The 19,814-nt window shown below is 41.1% G+C and overlaps 1 protein-coding gene across 2 annotated transcripts; it reads left to right on the top strand.

Annotated features, from left to right (window-relative positions):
* The first annotated feature begins 2,729 nt into the window (after positions 1-2,729).
* Positions 2,730-19,361, top strand: LOC139388456 (general transcription factor 3C polypeptide 5-like). 2 transcript variants are annotated; one of them, XM_071135121.1, is made up of 11 exons: positions 2,730-3,926; positions 4,186-4,384; positions 4,770-4,968; positions 5,248-5,443; positions 7,212-7,316; positions 7,816-7,930; positions 8,056-8,136; positions 8,245-8,330; positions 8,456-8,538; positions 10,912-11,054; positions 16,837-19,361. In XM_071135121.1, the coding sequence occupies exons 1-11, from the start codon at positions 3,705-3,707 to the stop codon at positions 16,980-16,982; spliced, it is 1,575 nt and encodes a 524-aa protein (XP_070991222.1). In that variant the 5' UTR covers positions 2,730-3,704; the 3' UTR covers positions 16,983-19,361. The 2 variants fall into 2 exon arrangements, with proteins under 2 accessions (XP_070991222.1, XP_070991223.1); XM_071135122.1 differs by lacking the exon at positions 10,912-11,054 and having other exon boundaries at positions 3,559-3,926; positions 16,837-17,017.
* Positions 19,362-19,814: the final 453 nt, after the last annotated feature.

Genomic DNA, 19,814 nt, shown 5'->3' with positions numbered 1-19,814 from the left:
TTTTTCCCTCGTTTGATTTTTTTATTTTTTTTTAACTAAAAGATAATGAAACAAAAGGTGAAATCAACAAAGCAAACGACTTTCTTTTCAATTGTGCAGCACTAATTTGTCTAACGGCCCATGCCTACTGCCTTGCCAGCAAGCTTATGGAGGAATCAGATACCAGAAACCGACTTAACACTGACAAACACATTAACAGAAAACAAGAAAAAAACTCCAAATCTGTTCCACCCAGCCAAGACCCTGTAAAACACAAGAAAATCGTAGCACACATCTGCACACACTCTTAACCTAACCACACACACACACAAGCACACACACACACAGGTAGAGAGCCAGAAGATGAATTAAATTTGTCTTGCAAATGAGTATGCAAAATATCCCTGGTCTGTGCCCTGGTAAAGGGTTGGAAGGTGGAAAGGTGTGCCAGCCCGAGGCTAAAAGCTAGGGCAGACATGTTGAAGAACGGATATCTCCCATGGGCTGCTCTATCTTAAAAAATATGTACTATTTTATGTACTACTTTAATTAGCATACACTGAGTATTTACTCTGTTTCAAGCAATGGAAGCCATAACATCGATGTACAGTCATATAGTATTATATTTACAGTTAGCAATGCTTGACATAGAAAGTGCATGGAAAGTATGAATTGACAATATATATATATATATGTTTAAGTTACACATCCCTAGCTACATGAACTGCCCCACTCCAAATCAACTGAAGGACAAAGAACCCTATCATCCATATTTATGACCTCAGAGCCAGGTACTGGATGATATGAGATAGAGAAGAGACAGAGAAGGAGAGGAGTGACCAGGCCAAGTCTAACACATGCAGATTACCAAAGAAGAGAAGATAAAAGGCAACCATTATTTAAATCCAGGGAGTGGATTATTTGTTTGTGTAAAGCATCAAATTAAGGTAAAGTCATGCTCTTCTCCAGAACCCAGCTGGGAAAGCTGAAGAGGTAAAACACTGAAGAGGCATGAAGCTTGATTTGATCTACTTTTGCTAATACAACATTCATATCATCCTTTTGCTAAATTTATTTGACTTTTACATGTTTATGTTTAGCCTTGACTCTCAATGCTATTGTACTAGTGTACTAAAGAATAAGCCAAACTGAGGCAGCTTTCTTCCATTTGCCTAGACACAGAACGTAGGTCTCTGATCATGAGAGGGGCGGACGGGTGATACCATTTGAATGACAGTTAGCAGGGGGAAGAGTGCAGTGGATCAGAATGACAATAATGGCAGCAGCCATCTTCGCTGCAGCACTGAGGCAGTTCATCATCCAAAAATGGCTTTGCCTTTCCAACCGCCACACAATCAGCTGCAAGGCATGGGCTTCTGACTGCACATGATGCATTGAGAGAGAGAAGATGAGAGAGGGAAGAGAGAGAAGATGAAAAAGGAGTGAGGACTGAGCAGGGTCAACAAGGAAAGAGTTAAAATTTAAAAGAGATAGAGAAAGAGGTGGAAAGAGAGAGGGTGAAATCTGGGGCTATGCAGCAGGCCTTGTGATAGTCTTATCATGGCTGCCCCACACTGTAACGGTCGGAAACATGCCAGCGGCTCGACAGGGAGGAGTGCAGTCCCTCCACAGAGATAGCACCCAACACAGCCGTAATCTGGGAGACACAGGAGCACGGACCAATAGACAGAGGTGCTAGATCCCACTCCGTGTGACACCCCGGCTCCACCACACCACATGACAAATTGTTTCTCCCAGCATGACCTCTTCTACCGTCTCATCTCACGCAAAGCACAGAACTTCATAATACGTCCTGACGCAGGAAGTACAAATGCCTTATCTGTCTCAACTCTAGAAAAGCATGGCACTAGGGTTCTTATTCAAACAGCCGTTACACACCAAAATCATCTCCATTTCAGGGGATGGAGTGAAATATAGTTATTTGTAATATACACTGTGACTGTGTTGGAATGAATCTGAAGTGGTAAAACTGAAACAGGACATCAAAACAAAAGTTTTGCGACTTGACTATCTATCAGAAGGACACCAGCCATCATCAAGCCTACAAAAAAAAAACAAGAAGCCAATGGAAAACATATACTGTTTATCTTGAGTCACATCATATTAGCTTGTATTGCCCTTAAGGCACAGAAGTCGGATTTTAAAAAAGTAAACAGAAATGTCTATCACTAAATAGAACATTGCTAAATTGTAGGCCTTTCCAACATATTTTAACACAACTTGCTTTGCTGATCTAATATTACTTCTCCTCTGTAGAATCAGATTCTCTCTTTCTGATGGAGGATGTGAGATTATACAGATTACACCACACTTGAGGGAGGAGGACATGAAACAAATGCACAAACCACTGTTTCAAAGTTTCTAACAGCAAGACCAGATCACTCCTTTTCTAAATAACAAGAAAACTCTGGGGGCAGGATCCCAAATTGGAGTTTAGCGTAAAGTAAACTTTTAAAATGGTGATACAACTGATATAGCATTTCAAGTTGGCAAGAGAAAATGTATCAATAGGGTGAGGAAAATTACAAGTGGCTTTATCAATCTGAGACAATATCCAAACATTTCAATTTTATGTGTAAGACCGAAGTATACATTAAAGGGAGATTTCAGGACTTTGACAGTGAGGCCCTTTATCTACTTCCCCAGAGTCAAATGAACTTGTGGATATCATTTTTACATCAGTGTTGCAAACGGAACCTTATTTGTCTTTTTACCAAAGTACAGTACTTGATTTGCGTGGGAGCACACCGGAAGTGAGTACCAGATGGCCCACCTAAACACGAAAAAAAGTCACTTAATGGCAAAGTTGGGTTGGAGCTCGTAAGATATCGCCTTTCTCTGTCGGCGCCATCTTCTGTCCGAGGAATAGTGCAGTATGACTAACAAAAGCGATAAAACATCAACATGTGTATGAAGTCTTTAGCGCATATATATTAAAAGCATAATAACTGTTTATAAAGTGGTGGAAATGTCCGTTCGACTTGTAGCTAGTGTAACGCAATTAAGAACGTGCCATAAACTCACTCCACAGCCAACGTTAGCTTGAAATGTCCTGGATGGAGCCATCCAGTTGATAGCTTTCAGGTGGTTCAACCTGTTGGAATGTCAAGTAGAGGATCACTAGTTTAAGCCCAGTATGGGGAAGTTGGTAGGTGAAGGAAAGTTAGCAGCACGAGAGAGACCACAAGGACACACCTGATGCTTAAACCAAAACCTGACCTTAACTTAATTGTATAGCCTTTTTTCTTGCAGTACAGACTGACAATCGTTACACTAGTCTGTCTCTCTCCTGCCCCCTTCTGGCTTGAAATTGCTTAGACTTCAGATCTAATTTGAAAGTCTGTGCTATCAGGATACTTGGGCTGTTCCAAGGATCACGCATAATACTGACCGTAGTGAGAATTATTAGACCTGGCTGAATATAGCCTAAGAGGTTTATAGGGATAAACTAAATATTGGAGCTGACATCAAACATGCTTCTTCCATAGCCGATATTCGTCAAGTCTAATCATTTTCTCTGGTCGGAACTATAAACACGTCCGATTGTTTCCACCCGTAGGGATTTATTGGTCGAAATGTTTGAGCTTTTTACGAATCAGAAAACCACACTTCAATCTGTAAATTGTTTAGCTATTTAGTCAACTTAAAGGCATTCAAATAACGCAATCAACTCAAACTGTGACAGTTATTTATCCAAAGGTGAGATGGCAGCATCGGGGTTGGACGATTTGAATTTTACAATGAAAGAGATAACTGGCTCCGGCAGCACAAGTGATGAGACGTTCACTGCCAGTGTTGTGCCTGAGAGTTCGTCGACTCTTTCCCTATCAGAGGACAATAAACTCGTCTGTGTGGAATATCCAGGTATTATCTCCAATGTGGACAAGATGCTGGAAAGTATTGGGGGTATACAAGGGATGTCCAAGGTGAGCAAGCAATTCTAGCTAGCTACACACGCCGATCACTAGCTTGCTACGTTACTCTGCTTGCAATGTTTATATAGCTAGCGACATATTTTAATGAGACATTTTATAATTCACACCATATTAGTTTACTGTAGGTAACTGGTGTTAGCTATTTCAGACATACATACCTACTCACATGTTGTTGTTCCCATAATCACCACCACTATTTGTGTTGTTCATAATATTGATGATGAACTAAAAAGGAAGTGCTTCTCCACAGACCTATGCTGACCCCAGCAGACGGTTGGAACTTCGCTTTCGTCCCCAGGACCCGTTCTGTCACCCTGTCTGTGGAAACCGTTACCCCTCCACCAACCTGCTGCTGCGCATGAAAAGGAGGGTGCGTAAAGGCAACCCCAAGGAAGCCCAAATCAGCATGGACATCCTGGGTGTCATTGGGACAACATACAAATTCCAAGGTTCAACTTCTTAAACTTCAAACACTTGAGTGTCTGTGACCCCTTTATATCGCTTTATGATTCCTTCCCATTGCCTCCCTACTCTGCTCTGTGCTGTTATTACTCTTAATTGTGTATTTGTTGACATTAAGAACACCTGCTCTTTCCATGGCAGACTGACCAGGTGAATCCAGGCTAAAGCTATGATCCCTTATTGATGTCACTTGTTAAATCCACTTCAGTGAGTGTAGATGAAGAGGAGGAGATGGATTAAAGAAGGGTTTTTAAGAAGCCTTGATACGGATTGTATGTCTCAATTGAGGTTGAAGGTGCAAGACTGCTGCTCAATATTAGGAAGGTGTTCTTAATGTTTTGTATACTCAGTGTATATTGTCAATTGTTGCAGGGATGGCAGACTTCCAGTATCTTGCGGTGCATTCAGCAAAGAACGGCTCACACACATCCCTCTACGATAAGATCATCTTGCGTAAACCAGAGAATAATGAGTTCTTTGAGCAGCCTGTGCCCCTCTTCCTTCCTCCACCCATCTTCTCTCGCCTGGACAGTGCTGTGGACTATAACTACCGACCTGAAATCCAACACAAGTAAGCAGGGGCATTGGAGCAGTGTTACACTACACAGTTTCACCCTCATCAGAGGAAGTGTGTTCAGCTCAGAAACAAATATGCCAATGGAAGTCAACATGTGTGTCAGCAATTATGCATAATAATTCCCAACAACAACAAAATGGTGTGTTCCACAACAGGAGCAAGACAGGAAGCCCCTTATTTAGTTCTAAAGATGCAGGTGCTAACAGATTTGGCCATTGGCCAACCCGTAGGGGTTATTAGCTAAACCATTGTGGTCTTGTGTCTTCCGTGCAGAGAAGGCCATTGTCCCCCAACAGTCTCCAGGGATAATCTGATTGGTTTGAGTCGAGCCCGTCGGCCTCATAATGCCATCTTCCTCACTTTTAATGACCAGAACATCCCCACTGAGCCCCTGGAGGCTGCCAAGGTCAACTGGAAGAGAGTGTGTGTTCACCCCAGTGACATAAAGGCAGAGGAACAACTGAAGGAGGTTAGTATACTTTACATTGGGCTACTGAGGTTTATTCACAAGCCATTGTGAAGACTGCATGAAGTCAAAAGCAGGGGGGCATGTTTTCATGTTTGAAACAATTTTTTATTATGTTAATCACATATGCATAGGAACATAGCTTTTTTTCAGTTTGAGCCTTAGTTTTTTTATTCTACTGCTATTTCAAGACAGAAGTGTTTACTTAAGTGTTATTAGTCTGTAGGGTAGTTTGTATTTGGTCTCTCTGATTTAGATGCAATTACAATGGACACTCTCAGACCTTGATGACGATACCCAGTGTGCTAGTGGAGGGTGAACACAGTTGACCCAGTTTTTTGTTGTTGTTGCCCAACAGTTTGTTGAGAAATACAGTACCAGTCAAAAGTTTGGATACACCTACTGATTCAAGGGTTTTTCTTTATTTTTACTGTTTTCTACATTGTAGAATAATAATAATTTTTTATTTGTCAGTTAAGTCAGTTAAGAACACATTCTTATTTTCAATGATGGCCTAGGAACAGTGGGTCTGTTCAGGGGCAGAACAACAGATTTGTACCTTGTCAGCTCGGGGGTTTGAACTTGCAACCTTCCGGTTACTAGTCCAACGCTCTTAACAACTAGGCTACCCTGCCGCCCCTAATAACACACATGGAATCATGTAGTAACCAAAAAAGTGTTAAACAAATGTATTTTATGTTTGAGATTCTCCAAAGTAGCCACCCGTTGCCTTGATGACAGCTTTGCATCTCTCAACCAGCTTCATGAGGTAGTCACCTGGAATGCATTTCAATTAACAGGTGTATGTATGTTATGTTCATTTGTGCAATTTCTTTCCTTAATGCGCTTGAGCCAATTAGTTGTGCTGTGACAAGGTAGGGGGGTATACAGAAGATAGCCCTATTTGGTAAAAGACCATGTACATATTATGGCAAGAACAGCTCAAATAAGCAAAGAGAAATAACAGTCCATCATCAAGAACATTGAGTTACTTCAAGTGCAGTCGCAAACACCATCAAGCACTATGATGAAACTGGCTCTCATGAGGACCGCCACAGGAAAGGAAGACCCAGAGTTACCTCTGCTGCAGAGGATAAGTTCGTTAAAGTTACCAGCCTCTGAAATTTCAGCCCAAGTAAATGCTTCATAGAGTTCAAGTAACAGACACATCTCAATATTAACTGTTCAGAGGAGACTGCGTGAATCAGGCCTTTATGGTCTAATTGCTGCAAAGAAACCACTGCTAAAGGACACCAATAAGAATAGACTTGCTTGGGCCAGGTAATAAGAACAATGGTCATTAGACCAGTGGAAATCTGTCCTTTGGTCTGATTTTTGGTTCAAACCATCGTGTCTTTGTGAGACGCCGAGTTGGTGAACGGATGATCTCCACATGTGTAGTTTTGATGCTTCACTATTCTACAATGTAGAAAATACTAAAAATAAAGAAACCCTTGAATGAGTAGATGTGTCAACTTTTGACTGGTACTGTACATTGAAAGTATAGGGAGCGTTACTTTTTTCACCACGACCGGTGATCAGAGTTTACCCGCTTATTTTCATTTTTACAACTACATCACTGGCATTACCTGCCCACCTATTTTTTTAAAAACGTTTTTTTATTTTTTTTATTTTTTATTTTTTTACATCACCATGTATAAAGGATGTTCCTATGTGTACAATTTCCATAGAAAAATACCATCGGAAATGTTAAGTCTATTGCTTTGATATCCCATCTGTGTTAACTTTTCCCAAACCACACTGTGTGTAGATGTTTGAGAGCCGGCCCATCTGGTCCGGGTACGCGGTCAAGGCCAACCTGGACCTCCACCCTGATAAACTGAAGCTGCTGCTCCCTATCATGGCCTACTATATGGTGAGGAGACCTAGACCAGCCAATGGAAAAAGCAATAGAAAACATATCTCCAAAAATAGTATATGTCTGCTATCTAACTGTCACCATGGATACTACAACCCAAGCTCAAGGTCACATACCTGTATACCATTCATCAGGATACCAATTGTTTGGATGTCTGCATATTCTCTGACACCTAACTAATCTATATGGTGAGCAGACCCAGACCAGCAGGTGGTCAATAAAGGAAAATAGGGCATCTCTCTATTTACATGACATGTCCTATTCAATTCACTTGACTTGAAATTAGCCTCATGAGAGAAGTAGAAGTGGATGGTGGCAAGAGAGAAAGAAGACGCAAACATGAAAATCTATTTGGTCAATAGAATATTAAATAAAAGTGTAGTGGGAAAAACAGAACGAGTCCTCACAATATAATCATTGAGTGAGTCAACAGAACAGCCCATTGTTCTTATTTGCCATACAAATTCCATTGAAATCTGATATGTGTATCCTCTAGGTGACAGGCCCCTGGAGGAGCCTCTGGGTGAGATTTGGCTACGACCCTTGCAAGACACCAGAGGCCAAGAAATACCAGGTGCTGGATTTCAGGATCCGCTGCAGTACCAAGCACGGTGAGGAGTGGGGGCAGGGTGGAGGTTTGGTTCAATCTAATCTGAAGGGACAATTTAATTCCACAGCCTTTGTTAATCATGCGTTGTTTTATGATACTGTGTTTTCCCCCCCTGTGACTCTTCAGGATATACTATAAATGACATGCCAGTGAAGGCCAAGAGGAGCACTTTCAACTATACCCTGCCAATCACACTTAACAAAGCAGGTGGGTAACTGGGTATATGTCTGGTGTGTGTGTGTGTCTGTGCTTGCGTGTGTGTGTCCGTGTGTATTAGTGAGGATTGTCTCACTAATGTCCCTCTTTGTTGTTCAGTGCCCCAGGCTGCTAATGTGACAGATTTACCTCCTGAGGGCCCTGCTGGTGGACGTAGTGCAAATATAACCAGGTACCAGCTCAAGGTAAGAGACTATAGACTTCCCCACAACTTACTCACTCTATAAATATTATACTGTACTAACAAGAATGTCACAGTAATAAGTTCTCAGATACCAACCTCCTTTTACCCTGTCTCCTGTTTGTCCAGGATTCCTCATACATATTCCGAGATGGGACCCTGCCCCCCCACAGGCAGATGTTCTACCAGCTCTGTGATCTGGATGTGGAGAGGTAAAATCTAACATGGTATACGGGCGATTCCATTAGAGATTGGCCCAAATATATTTGTTTTCGATCTTCCTGAAATAGAATCAATAGAAAGGTCCTTTGGGGGAAGGATGTTTGGCATACCTTTTAAAAAATTATGTATAACATTTTAGCCTTACCAGGTCTTCTTTAAGACACTACAACAATGAGTCAGTAGATGCTACAAACCCAGACGTAGTGTTATTTTAAACAGTACTGTGTGCTCTGAAATATGACTAGTGTTGAGATTAAGAATACCATTTCTGTACATTCGTTTATGGTTCTTTAAAAATATAAACCTACATTTCTTAAGTACCCTTTTTGATGTTCATTATTTGGCATATTGTTTTAAACAATATACTCTACAAGTACATAACATTTCCAGAGTTGGTGCTCTGCTACTTTTGAAGTTATGATACATTTTATGAGCAACACCAATATATTGAATGGGAAAATGGATTCAAAGGAACTCCTTCTGCTGGTGACTTACTAAATATGCAATCCTAAAGGAGGGCTGTGATTGGCCTTTAATTTCAATAATTAAATGGGTCAGAGCACACAGTAAGGTTTCACATGACACCAAGAATGGCTTTTTAGCATCTATAGAGTCATTGTTGTAGTGTCTAAAATAAGGTGTGTGTGTAAGGCCAAAATGTGGAAAAATTGCCTAACTTTATTAATTATTCTAAGGTATGCCAAACATCCTTCCCCCAAGGGACCTTTCTTTGGATTTATTTAATAATACAGTCTAAACATAACTACAGTGCCTTCAGAAAGTAATCATACCCCTTGAATTTTTCCACATTTTGTTGTTTTACAGCCTGAATTCAAAATGAATTAAATGTATTATTTTTCTCACCCATGTACACACAATACCCCATAATGACAGTCATACATTTTATTTTTTTTGAAAAATACAGAAATATCTCATTTACATAAGTATTCACAATTCTGGGTCTGTACTCTGTAGAAGCTTCTTTGGCATTGATTACAGCTGTGAGTCTTTCTGGGTAAGTCTCTAAGTGCTTTCCACACCTGGATTGTGCAACATTTCCCGATTTTATTGTTTTCAAAATTCTTCAAGCTCTGTCAAATTGGTTGTTGATCATTGCTAGATAAACATTTTCAGGTGTTGTCATAGATTTTCAAGTAGATTTAAGTAAAAACTGTAACTCGGCCACACCATTCACATTCTTCTTGGGAAGCAACTCCAGTGTAGATTTGGCCTTGTGTTTTAGGTTATTGCCCTGTTGAAAGGTGATTTCATTTCCCACATGCCTCCTTTTCACTCTGTCAATTAGGTTAGAATTGTAGAGTAACAACAATGTTGATCCATCTTCAGTTTTCTCGGAACACAGCCATTAAAACCTGTAAGTGTTTTAAAGTCACAATTGTCCACATGGTCAAATCCCTAAGCGGTTTCCTTCCCCTCTGGCAACTGAGTTAGGAACAATGCCTGTATCCTTGTAGTGACTGGGTGTTTTGATACACCATCAAAAGTGTAATTCATAACTTCACCATGCTCAAAAGGATATTCATTGTCTGCTTTTTTTTTGTTTGTTTTACCCATCTACCAATAGGTGCCCTTCCTTGAGAGGCTTTGGAAAACCTCCCTGATCTTTGTGGTTGAATCTGTTTGTAATTCACTGCTCGACTGAGGGACCTTACAATTATCTGTATGTTTAAAAAAAAATAATTATTTAACCTTTATTTAACTAGGCAAGTCAGTTAAGAACACATTTTTATTTACAATGACGGCCTACCCCGGCCAAACCCTAGCCCGAATGACGCTGGGCCAATTGTGTGTGTCCCTATGGGACTCCCAATCACGGCCAGTTGTGATACAGCCTGGAATCAAACCAGGGTATGTAGTGAAACCTCTAGCACTAAGATGCAGTGCCTTAGACCGCTGCGCCACTCGGGAGTGTGTGGGGTACAGAGATGAGGTAGTCATTAAAAAATCATGTTGAACACTATTACTGCACACAGTGAGTCCATGCTACTTATGTGACTTGTTAAACAAATGTTTACTCCTAAACTTATTTAGGCTTGCCATAACAAAGGGGTTGAATACTTATTGACTCAAGACATTTCAACTTTTCATTTGTAAACATTTTGAAAAACATAGTTCCACTTTGACATTATGGGTTTTGGTGTGTAGGCCAGTGACAAAAAACATCTTAAGCTTAATCAATTTTAAATTCCAGCTGTAACAACAAAATGTGGAAAAAGTCAAGGGGTGAGAATACTTTCTGAAGTCACTGTATATTTGGACCAATCTCCTTTGGAATTGCAGTGGCAAAGGTCTCTGCATGTTGTCTGTTTGTGTCAAATGTTATGACCCTGCTCCTGGCTCAGCATAAGGAACGTGATCAGTCGGAACGATGGCCAGGAGGAGGAGTGTGACGAGAGGGATGGCTGGTGTCTGTCCCACACCTCTGATGACCTCCGAGATATCATGTCCTCCATGATCAAGCAGGTTATCCGTGCCAAGAGGTCAGGTGAGACCTCTCTCTCTAACACTGGTGCAGCATTCACCTATGATCGACCTGGCAGAGTTTGACTTCATGGTGTTTAGGGGGTTTTGAGTGTGTGTGTTGAATTGCAGTTCTTTCATAAGAGTTGAAGGAGAACCCCCTGGTCAGGGATAGAACTGTTACTAAACACAACAAGTGATGACTACAGTCCTTCCCACAGGTCAAGCTGCTTTTTATTAATGTTCAGATGTTGTGCATGAAAAAATAGTTGCTATGCCTATACTTTTTACATATAATTTCCAACATTTGGTAGGCAATTTTGTTATTCAAAATGTCCAAAGAACCTCAGTTTGACTGGTTTTAAGGAAATGAAAGGCTGGGAAAATGATCCAACTTGTTTCTGATAATATTAAGTTCTTCTTGGATGCATATTTTATGTGGTTGGTTGGAATACTGTCAGCTTTTATATTGCTGAAAAAGATAGCATTTCTACACTCCTGTTCCCGAAACAAAATTGACATTTGGTTTATGAATTTACTGCAAGAAATGCATAATTCAGCAGGAGTTAATATTATATTATGCTTCATGTGAGAGGTTATAGGCCTACAGTTGATGTCTATTTCGCCCATCTGACCAAGGGGTTCGGCCACACCTTCAGCAACCCTACTTCCGCTATCCCTGATGTGAAGTGAACTAGTGTGGTCCAAGATTAACCATACTGTAGGCCCAGTCACCATGAGAATACTTTCCTCTAGCTCTGGACACAACAGTCTGTCTGTCTGAGGTTTTGGTTACTTCCCCACTGCCGGTGTGCAAGTGTGGGAACAATAAGTGCATCTACAGTGCCTTGCGAAAGTATTCGGCCCCCTTGAACTTTGCGACCTTTTGCCACATTTCAGGCTTCAAACATAAAGATATAAAACTGTATTTTTTTGTGAAGAATCAACAACAAGTGGGACATAATCATGAAGTGGAACGACATTTATTGGATATTTCAAACTTTTTTAACAAATCAAAAACTGAAATATTGGGCTTGCAAAATTATTCAGCCCCCTTAAGTTAATACTTTGTAGCGCCACCTTTTGCTGCGATTACAGCTGTAAGTCGCTTGGGGTATGTCTCTATCAGTTTTGCACATCGAGAGACTGAAATTTTTTCCCATTCCTCCTTGCAAAACAGCTCGAGCTCAGTGAGGTTGGATGGAGAGCATTTGTGAACAGCAGTTTTCAGTTCTTTCCACAGATTCTCGATTGGATTCAGGTCTGGACTTTGACTTGGCCATTCTAACACCTGGATATGTTTATTTTTGAACCATTCCATTGTAGATTTTGCTTTATGTTTTGGATCATTGTCTTGTTGGAAGACAAATCTCCGTCCCAGTCTCAGGTCTTTTGCAGACTCCATCAGGTTTTCTTCCAGAATGGTCCTGTATTTGGCTCCATCCATCTTCCCATCAATTTTAACCATCTTCCCTGTCCCTGCTGAAGAAAAGCAGGCCCAAACCATGATGCTGCCACCACCATGTTTGACAGTGGGGATGGTGTGTTCGTGATGAGCTGTGTTGCTTTTACGCCAAACATAACGTTTTGCATTGTTGCCAAAAAGTTCAATTTTGGTTTCATCTGACCAGAGCACCTTCTTCCACATGTTTGGTGTGTCTCCCAGGTGGCTTGTGGCAAACTTTAAACAACACTTTTTATGGATATCTTTAAGAAATGGCTTTCTTCTTGCCACTCTTCCATAAAGGCCAGATTTGTGCAATATACGACTGATTGTTGTCCTATGGACAGAGTCTCCCACCTCAGCTGTAGATCTCTGCAGTTCATCCAGAGTGATCATGGGCCTCTTGGCTGCATCTCTGATCAGTCTTCTCCTTGTATGAGCTGAAAGTTTAGAGGGACGGCCAGGTCTTGGTAGATTTGCAGTGGTCTGATACTCCTTCCATTTCAATATTATCGCTTGCACAGTGCTCCTTGGGATGTTTAAAGCTTGGGAAATCTTTTTGTATCCAAATCCGGCTTTAAACTTCTTCACAACAGTAACTCGGACCTGCCTGGTGTGTTCCTTGTTCTTCATGATGCTCTCTGCGCTTTTAACGGACCTCTGAGACTATCACAGTGCAGGTGCATTTATACGGAGACTTGATTACACACAGGTGGATTGTATTTATCATCATTAGTCATTTAGGTCAACATTGGATCATTCAGAGATCCTCACTGAACTTCTGGAGAGAGTTTGCTGCACTGAAAGTAAAGGGGCTGAATCATTTTGCACGCCCAATTTTTCAGTTTTTGATTTGTTAAAAAAGTTTGAAATATCCAATAAATGTCGTTCCACTTCATGATTGTGTCCCACTTGTTGTTGATTCTTCACAAAAAAATACAGTTTTATATCTTTATGTTTGAAGCCTGAAATGTGGCAAAAGGTCGCAAAGTTCAAGGGGGCCGAATACTTTCGCTAGGCACTGTATAATGAAGAAAAATATAAACGCAACTTCAAACAGTTTCAAATCAGTCAATTGAAATACATTCATTAGACCATAATCGATGGATTTCACATAACTGGGAATACATAAACTCGTCAAAAAAAGAAACATCCCTTTTTCAGGACCCTGTCCTTCAAAGATAATTTGTAAAAATCCAAATAACTTCACAGATCTTCATTGTAAAGGGTTTAAACACTGTTTCCCATGCTTGTTCGATGAAACAATTAATGAACATGCATCTGTGGAACGGTCATTAAGATACTAACAGTTTACAGACGGTAGGCAATTAAGGTCACAGTTATGAAAACTTAGGACACTAAAGAGACCTTTCTACTGACTCTGAAAAACACCAAAAGAAAGATGCCCAGGGTCCCTGCTCATCTGCATTGAATGTGCCTTAGGCATGCTGCAAGGAGGCATGAGGACTGCAGATGTGGCCAGAGCAATAAATTGCAATGTCCGTCCTGTGAGATGCCTAAGACAGCGCTACATAATGGACAGCTGATCGTCCTCGCAGTGGCAGACCACGTGTAACAACACCTGCACAGGATTGGTACATCTGAACTTCACACCTGCGGGACAGGCACAGGATGGCAACAACAACTGCCCGAGTTACACCAGGAACGCACAATCCCTCCATCAGTGCTCAGACTGTCCGCAATAGGCTGAGAGAGGCTGGACTGAGGGCTTGTAGGCCTGTTGTAAGGCAGGTCCTCACCAGACATCACCGGCAACAACGTCACCTATGGGCACAAACCCACCGTCGCTGGACCAGACAGGACTGGCAAAAAGTGCTCTTCACTGATGAGTCACGGTTTTGTCTCACCAGGGGTGATGATCAAATTCACGTTTATCGTCGAAAGAATGATTGTTACGAGGCCTGTACTCTGGAGCGGGATCAATTTGGAGGTGGAGGGTCCGTCATAGTCTGAGGCGGTGTGTCACAGCATCATCGGACTGAGCTTGTTGTCATTGCAGGCAATCTCAACGCTGTTCGTTACAGGGATGACATCCTCCTCCCTCATGTGGTACCCTTCCTGCAGGCTCATCCTGACTTGACCCTCCAGCATGACAATGCCACCAGCCATACTGCTCGTTCTGTGCGTGATTTCCTGCAAGACATGAATGTCAGTGTTCTGCCATGGCCAGCGAAGAGCTCGGATCTCAATCCCATTGAGCACGGCCGGGACCTGTTGGATCGGAGGGTGAGGGCTAGGACCATTCCCCCCCAGAAATGTCCAGGAACTTGCAGGTGCCTTGGTGGAAGAGTGGGGTAACATCTCACAGCAAGAACTGGCAAATCTGGTGCAGTCCATGAGGAGGAGATGCACTGCAGTACTTAATGCAGCTGGTGGCCACACCAGATACTGACTGTTACTTTTGAACCCCCCCCCCCCTCCCCCCCTTTGTTCAGGGACACATTATTCCATTTGTATTAGTCACATGTCTGTGGAACTTGTTCAGTATGTCTCAGTTCCAGAAAGCTGATGTTCTGAAAGAGCTGCAAAACCTGGACCCCTACAAATCAGCCGGGCAAACGCTCCCGCAGGTATATTTCACTAGTCATCCCCAAAGCCAATTCCTCCTTCGGCCGCATTTCCTTCCAGTTCTCTGCTACTAATGACTGGAAAGAACTGCAGAAATCACTGATGCTGGAGACTCATATCTCCCTCACTTGCTTTAAGCACCAGCTGTCAGAGCAGCTCACTGCACCTGTACATAGCCTATCTGTAAATAGCCCATCCAACTACCCCATCCCCGTACTGTTATCTATTTGATTTATTTTTGCTCCTTTGCACCCCAGTATCTCTACTTGTACACTCATCTTCTGCACATCGATCACTCCAGTGTTTAATTACTGTATTATAATTATTTTGCCACTACGGCCTATTTATTGCCTTACCTCTGTTATCCTACCTCAGTTGCACACACTGTATATAGACTTTTTCTACTCTATTATTGACTTTGTTTGTTTCCTGTGTAACTCTGTTTGTGTTGCTTTGCTTTATCTTGGCCAGGTCACAGTTGTAAATGAGAACTTGTTCTCAACCTGGTTAAATAAAGGTGAAATAAAAAAGTTGTTGAGTCTTCTGTTCATACAAATATTTACACATGTTAAGTTTGCTGAAAATAAGTGCAGTTGACAGTGGGATGACATTTCTATTTTTTCTGAATTTGTGTGCATCTGTTGGTCATAGATACCTTAGGGGCATGGATCAGACAACCAGTTTGTATCTGATGTGACCACCATTTGCCTCATGCAGCACGACACATCTCCTTTGCATAGAGTTGATCAGGCTGTTGATTGTGGCCTGTACCATGTTGTTCCACTCCTCTTCAATGGCTGTACGAAGTTGCTGGATATTGACGGGAACTGGAACACGCTGTCGTACACGTCTCAAACATGCTCAATGGGTAACATGTCTGAGTTTGCAGGTCGTGGAAGAACTGGGACATTTTCAGCTTCCAGGAATTGTGTACAGTTCCTTGCGACATGGGTCTGTGCATTATCATGCTGAAACACGCAGTGATGTCGGCGGATAAGTGGCACGATAATGGGCTTCAGGATCTCGTTATGGTTGCTGTGTATTCAAATTGTCATTGCTAAAATGCAGTAGTGTTCATTGTCCATAGCTTAGGCCGAGCCCATACCATTACTTCACCTCCACCATGGGGCACTCTGTTCACAATGTTGACATCAGCAAAATACTCGCCCACTTGACTCCATACACGTGGTCTGCTGTTGTGAGGCCAGTTGGACGTACTGCAAATTCTCTAAAATGACATTGTAGAGAAATTAATATTACAATTTCTGGCAACAGCTCTGGTGGACATTTCTGCAGTCAGCATGCCGATTTCACACACCCTCAACTTGAGACATCTGTGGCGTTATGTGACGGCACATTTCCGAGTGGCCTTTTGTCCCCCAGCACAAGGTGTACCTGTGTAATGATCGTGCTGTTTAATCAGCTTCTTGACATGCCACACCTGTCCGGTAGATGGATTAACTTGGCAATAGAGAAATGTTAACAGGGATTTAAACAAATTTGTGCACAGCATTTGAGAGTAATAACTTTTTGTACGTATGGAACATTTCTGGGATCTTTTATTTCAGCTCATGAAACATGGGTCCAACACTTTGCATGTTGCTTTTTATATTTTTGTTCAGTGTAGCATGTTAGATAACGTGTGCATAAATGAATTGTTCATTAAATAAGTGAGTTTGTGTGTATCTTTTGACTTGTTGCTGTAAGATTTTAATCAATTATGGGGACATTGAATGTTTTAGTCCATCATACAGTATATCTGTGCTTTCTGCAGCTCCATACTCTTCTGGGCCTGAGAGTTCTATTACCAGGCGAAAGACCCCAGAAAGTGGAGATGATGATGAAGAGGAGGAAGATGAGTTTCATCCCTCAGAGGGGAGTGACAATGAGATGCAGACAGAGATGCTGGATTATATGTGAGGAAGGACACGGTCTACCCCTGCCCTGAGAAATGGACTGGAATTGTACAAACTTGCTTCGTTCTCTATACAAACATACTTTTTTTGTGTATTTGCAAATTAGTGTGAATAAATGTGTTTAAGTTGAGGAGTGATCTTTCCTTATTGTCCACAATGGAAAAATGTATTCAGGAGAAGTGTATCAGTTATCAATAAGCTATCAGTTGGTGAGGTTCTGGCTGTACACATAACAATAACCAATGGGAAAAGTGACAAGAAACACTTTCAACACACCTCCAAAAATAGCGTGTCTAACTCTGTCACCATGCATACTGCTGCCCATACCCACGGTCACATACCTGTACACCATCCACCCAGGATGCCATTTGTTTTGCTGCCTGTCTGCATATTCTCTTGACACCTAACTAATCTCTAAACTGTATAGATTAAGTTACATGAGCTGCAAAATATTTAATAACGAGATGAGCTCTGATTTGTATTTATTATGGATTCCTGGGGTCCAGCAAAATTGTCAGTTATACAATTTTTAAAACATTACAATACATTGACAACACATTGTGTGCCCTTAGGCCACTCCTACCACAGATCTACGACTCAAAATCTACTTGTGTGCAAGTGCCTGTGTTTGTGTCTCTTCACAGTCCCCGCTGTTCCATAATGTGTATTTTTATTTTAAAATAATTTTACTGCTTGCATGAGTTATTTGATGTGGGAGAGTTTCATGTAGTCATGACTCTATGTTGCACTGTGCGCCTCCCATAGTCTTTTCTGGCCTTGGGGACAATGAAAAGACCTATGGAGGCATTTCTTGTGGGGTATGCATGGGTGTCTGAACAGTGTGCCAGTAGTTCAAACAGACAGCTTGGTGCATTCAACATGTCAATACCGCTCACAAATACAAGTAGTGATGAAGTCAATCTCTCCTCCACTTTGAGCCAGGAGAGATTGACATGCATATTATTATTGTTAGCTCTCTGTGTACATCCAAGGACCAGTCATGCTACCTTGTTCTGAGCCAAGTCCCTCTTTGTGGCACCATGACCACACAACTGAACAGTAGTCCAGGTGCAACAAAACTAGGGCCTGTAAGTGCCTTGTTGATAGTGTTGTAAAAAAACAGACAAGTGCTATATTATGGACAGGCTTCTCCAAATCTTAACTACTATTGTATCAATATGTTTCGATAATAACAGTTTACAATCCAGGGTTACTCCAAGCAGTTTAGTCACCTCAGCTTACTCAATTTCCACATTATTCATTACAAGATTTAGTTGAGATTAGGGTTTAGTGAATAATTTGTCCCATATACAATGCTTTTAGTTTTTTTGAAATATTTAGGACGAACGTATTCCTTGCCACCTATTCTGAAACTAACTGCAGCTCTTTGTTAAACGTTGCAGTCATTTCAGTTGCTGTAGTAGCTGACATGTACAGTGTTGAGTCATCCGGTAGACCCACTATATTGTGGATAAGTAGTTACCTTTCTAAGAGAACACAGAGGGTGTTCTTTAATGGATGCCTCTCCCAACATAATCCAGGTAGAATCAGGAATTCCCCAGGGCAGCTGTCTAGGCCCCTTTACTTTTTTCAATCTTTACTAACGACATGCCACTGGCTTTGAGTAAAGCCAATATTGCTATGTATGTAGATGACTCAACACTATACACGTCAGCTACTGCAGCAACTGAAATGACTGTAACATTTCACAAAGAGCTGCAGTTTGTTAAGGAATGGCTGGCAAGGAATAAGTTAGTCCTAAATACGTTTTTCCAATAGTAGACTATGATCGATAATGTCAAAAGCCGCACTGAAGTCTAAAAAAACAGCCCCCACAATATTATCTTGCATCGATTTCTCTCAGCCAATCATCAGTCATTTGTTTAGGTGCTGCTTGTTGAATGTACTTCCCTTCAAGCGTGCTGAAAGTCTGTTGTCAATTTGTTTACAGTAAAATAGCATTGTATCTGGTCAAACACAATTATTTCCAAAAGTTTGCTCAGGGTTGATAACAGGCTGATCGGTTGGGAATTTGAGCCAGTAAAAGGGGGCTTTACTATTCTTAGGTAGCGTAATAACTTTTGCTTCTTCCAGGCCTGAGGGCACACACTTTCTAGTAGGCTTAAATTGAAGATATTATCCACTATTATCCTCAGTAATTTTCCATTTAAATTGTCAGACCCAGGTGGCTTGTCATTGTTGATAGACAACAATAATATTTTCACCTCTTCCTTTTTATGGAATTGAAAATTGCAATGCTTGTCTTTCATAATTTGGTCAAATATACTTGGATGTATAGTGTCATCGTTTTGTTGCTGGCATGTCATGCCTAACTTTGCTAATCTTGACAATGAAAAAAACATTAAAGTAGTTGGCAATATCAGTGGGTTTTGTCATAAATGAGCCACCTGATTCAATGAATGATGGCACAGAGTTTGCCTTTATGCCCAAAATGTAATTAAAGGTGTTCCAAAGCTTTTTACTATCATTCGTTATATAATTTATATTTGTTTCATCGTATAGTTTCTTCTTTTTATTCAGTTTAGTCACATAATTTCTCAATTTGCAGTACTTTTGAAAATCGGTTGTGCAGCCAGCCTTACTGGGAAGTTTTCAGACCATATTTGCCACATTTTGTTACGTTACAGCCTTATTCTAAAATTGGTTACATACATTTTCCCCTCATCAATCTACACACAATATACCATAATGACAAATAGAACACTTTAAAAAAAATTTTTACAAGTTTTAGGTAATTTATTAAAAATAAAAAACAGATACCTTATTTACATAATTATTCTGGTGCATCCTGTTTCCATTGGTTATCCTTGATATG

This window comes from Oncorhynchus clarkii, chromosome 29 (assembly GCF_045791955.1).
Source record: "Oncorhynchus clarkii lewisi isolate Uvic-CL-2024 chromosome 29, UVic_Ocla_1.0, whole genome shotgun sequence".
NCBI lineage: Eukaryota > Metazoa > Chordata > Actinopteri > Salmoniformes > Salmonidae > Oncorhynchus > Oncorhynchus clarkii.
The sequence above is the reverse complement of the archived record's forward strand: the minus strand, read 5'-3'. Positions and strand labels throughout refer to the sequence as shown.